The sequence below is a fragment of the Caretta caretta genome, chromosome 1 (assembly GCF_965140235.1).
Source record: "Caretta caretta isolate rCarCar2 chromosome 1, rCarCar1.hap1, whole genome shotgun sequence".
In the NCBI taxonomy this organism is placed as follows: Eukaryota; Metazoa; Chordata; order Testudines; family Cheloniidae; genus Caretta; species Caretta caretta.
In genome coordinates this window covers 3,363,848-3,365,605 of record NC_134206.1, presented here as the reverse complement: position 1 = coordinate 3,365,605, position 1,758 = coordinate 3,363,848, and the positions used below count along the sequence as shown (strand labels likewise).

The following is a 1,758-nucleotide window of genomic DNA, read 5'->3' as shown; positions in this document are numbered from 1 at the left end:
CAAGATGTTCTTGTACCACTCTTCTGGAATGTGCTTGAGTGAGTGCCCTCTGCCCAGCACCCCTTAGAAATGTGTGGCTTTGAAATGTCAGCCCTGTGCTTGCCAGATTCTGTGAGCAGGGCCTGCCTCTAGCTCACAGCCTAATTTTCCTTTATATCAAAAAAGTTTTGACCATTACTTTAGCCCAGGCCTCATACTAGGCCTCTAATACAAGGGCTTATGTCTCAGACTCTCTTCCTACTACAGTTCCACAGTACAAGAGTGTTTCTGGATTTACGTTCACGCATGACAGGCAGTTGTCACACAACAAAGTTTTTGATGGTATCTGTGATTCTCTCAACAAATGCATTCCAGTCCTAGATGACACTCCAGTTCTCACTGATTTTCTCTTTTGCTGTTAGTTACTGGAAACTGAATAGAAGATCCAGGTGTTGATACGTGATGCTAGCTGACAATCACACCATTTTTGACCCTGTAACTTACATCCTGACCGGCATCCCGGGTACGGAGGAGTCTCATGTCTGGATCGGCATCCCCTTCTGTCTGATGTATGTTATGACACTTTGTGGGAACTCTCTCATACTATTCATCATACTAACAGAACAAAGCCTCCATGAGCCAATGTATCTATTCGTCTCCATGCTGGCCGCTGCTGATCTGCTGTTATCTACCACGACAGTGCCCAAGATGCTGGCTGTATTCTGGTTTAGAGCAGGGGAAATTACTTTTGCTGGCTGCCTGACCCAGATGTTTTTCATCCATGTCAGTTTTATTGCCGAGTCGGCCATCCTGTTGGCCATGGCGTTTGATCGGTATGTTGCCATCTGCGACCCCCTGAGATACACCAGCGTGCTAAACAAGTCTGTGATTGGGAAGATGGGGCTGGCGGTTATCACAAGAAGTTTCTGTATCATTTTCCCTCTCATCTTGCTCACGAAGCAGCTGAAGTTCTGCAGAACCAACCTTCTGCCTCACACCTATTGTGAGCATATGATCTTAGCCCGACTGGCCTGCGACGACATCAAAATCCACGTCTGGTATGGCGTAGCTGTGGCTATTTTGGTAATTGGTTTGGATATTGTGCTCATTGCTGTATCTTATGGTTTGATCCTCAGGGCTGTCTTCCGGCTCCCCTCCAAGGATGCCCGGCTCAAGGCTCTCCGCACCTGTGGCTCCCACATCTGTGTCATACTGATGTTCTACGTGCCGGCTGTTTTCTCCTCTTTAGCACACCAGTTTGGGCACATCATCCCAGGTTATATTGTAAACCTACTGGCCAACCTTTACGTGCTCATTCCCCCCATGTTAAACCCCATTGTGTATGGGGTTACAACAAAAGAGATCCTGAAACGGGTGATCAGCGTCTTTTATCTATGCTGGAGCAGAAGCTCCTTGCTGAACTAAAGAAGACAACAGAAAATGCTTTGGGACTTGGAAATTAAAGCCAGGTTTTCATTTGAACTATAGGGGTGTTTTTACTATGTACTTAAACTGTGTAAGCTGGAAAGCTGGTCTCTCTTGCCAACAGAATTTGGTCCAATGAAAGATATCTCCTCCCCCACTTTGTGTCTCTAATATTCTGGGACTGGCATGGCTACAATAGCATTGCGCAAAACCAGAAAAAAACACCCAGACCAAGTGAATCTTGTTCTAAGTTGAAGGAAAACAGCAAAACAAGAAAGAACAAAGGTAAACATCAGTATGAGAGAGAGCACAGTGTGTGCATCTCCTGTCTGACAAGCTGCATCTGAGCTGGAC

The 1,758-nt window shown here is 46.1% G+C and overlaps 1 protein-coding gene across 1 annotated transcript; it reads left to right on the top strand.

Moving 5' to 3' along the window:
* The first annotated feature begins 441 nt into the window (after positions 1-441).
* On the top strand, positions 442-1,404 carry LOC125641053 (olfactory receptor 52B2-like). The gene has a single exon (XM_048860433.1). The coding sequence runs from the start codon at positions 442-444 to the stop codon at positions 1,402-1,404; it is 963 nt and encodes a 320-aa protein (XP_048716390.1).
* Positions 1,405-1,758: the final 354 nt, after the last annotated feature.

Bases quoted from the DNA above. Each gene is read 5' to 3' on its own strand.
- LOC125641053 (XM_048860433.1), top strand. From the start codon at position 442: ATGCTAGCTGACAATCACACCATTTTTGACCCTGTAACTTACATCCTG.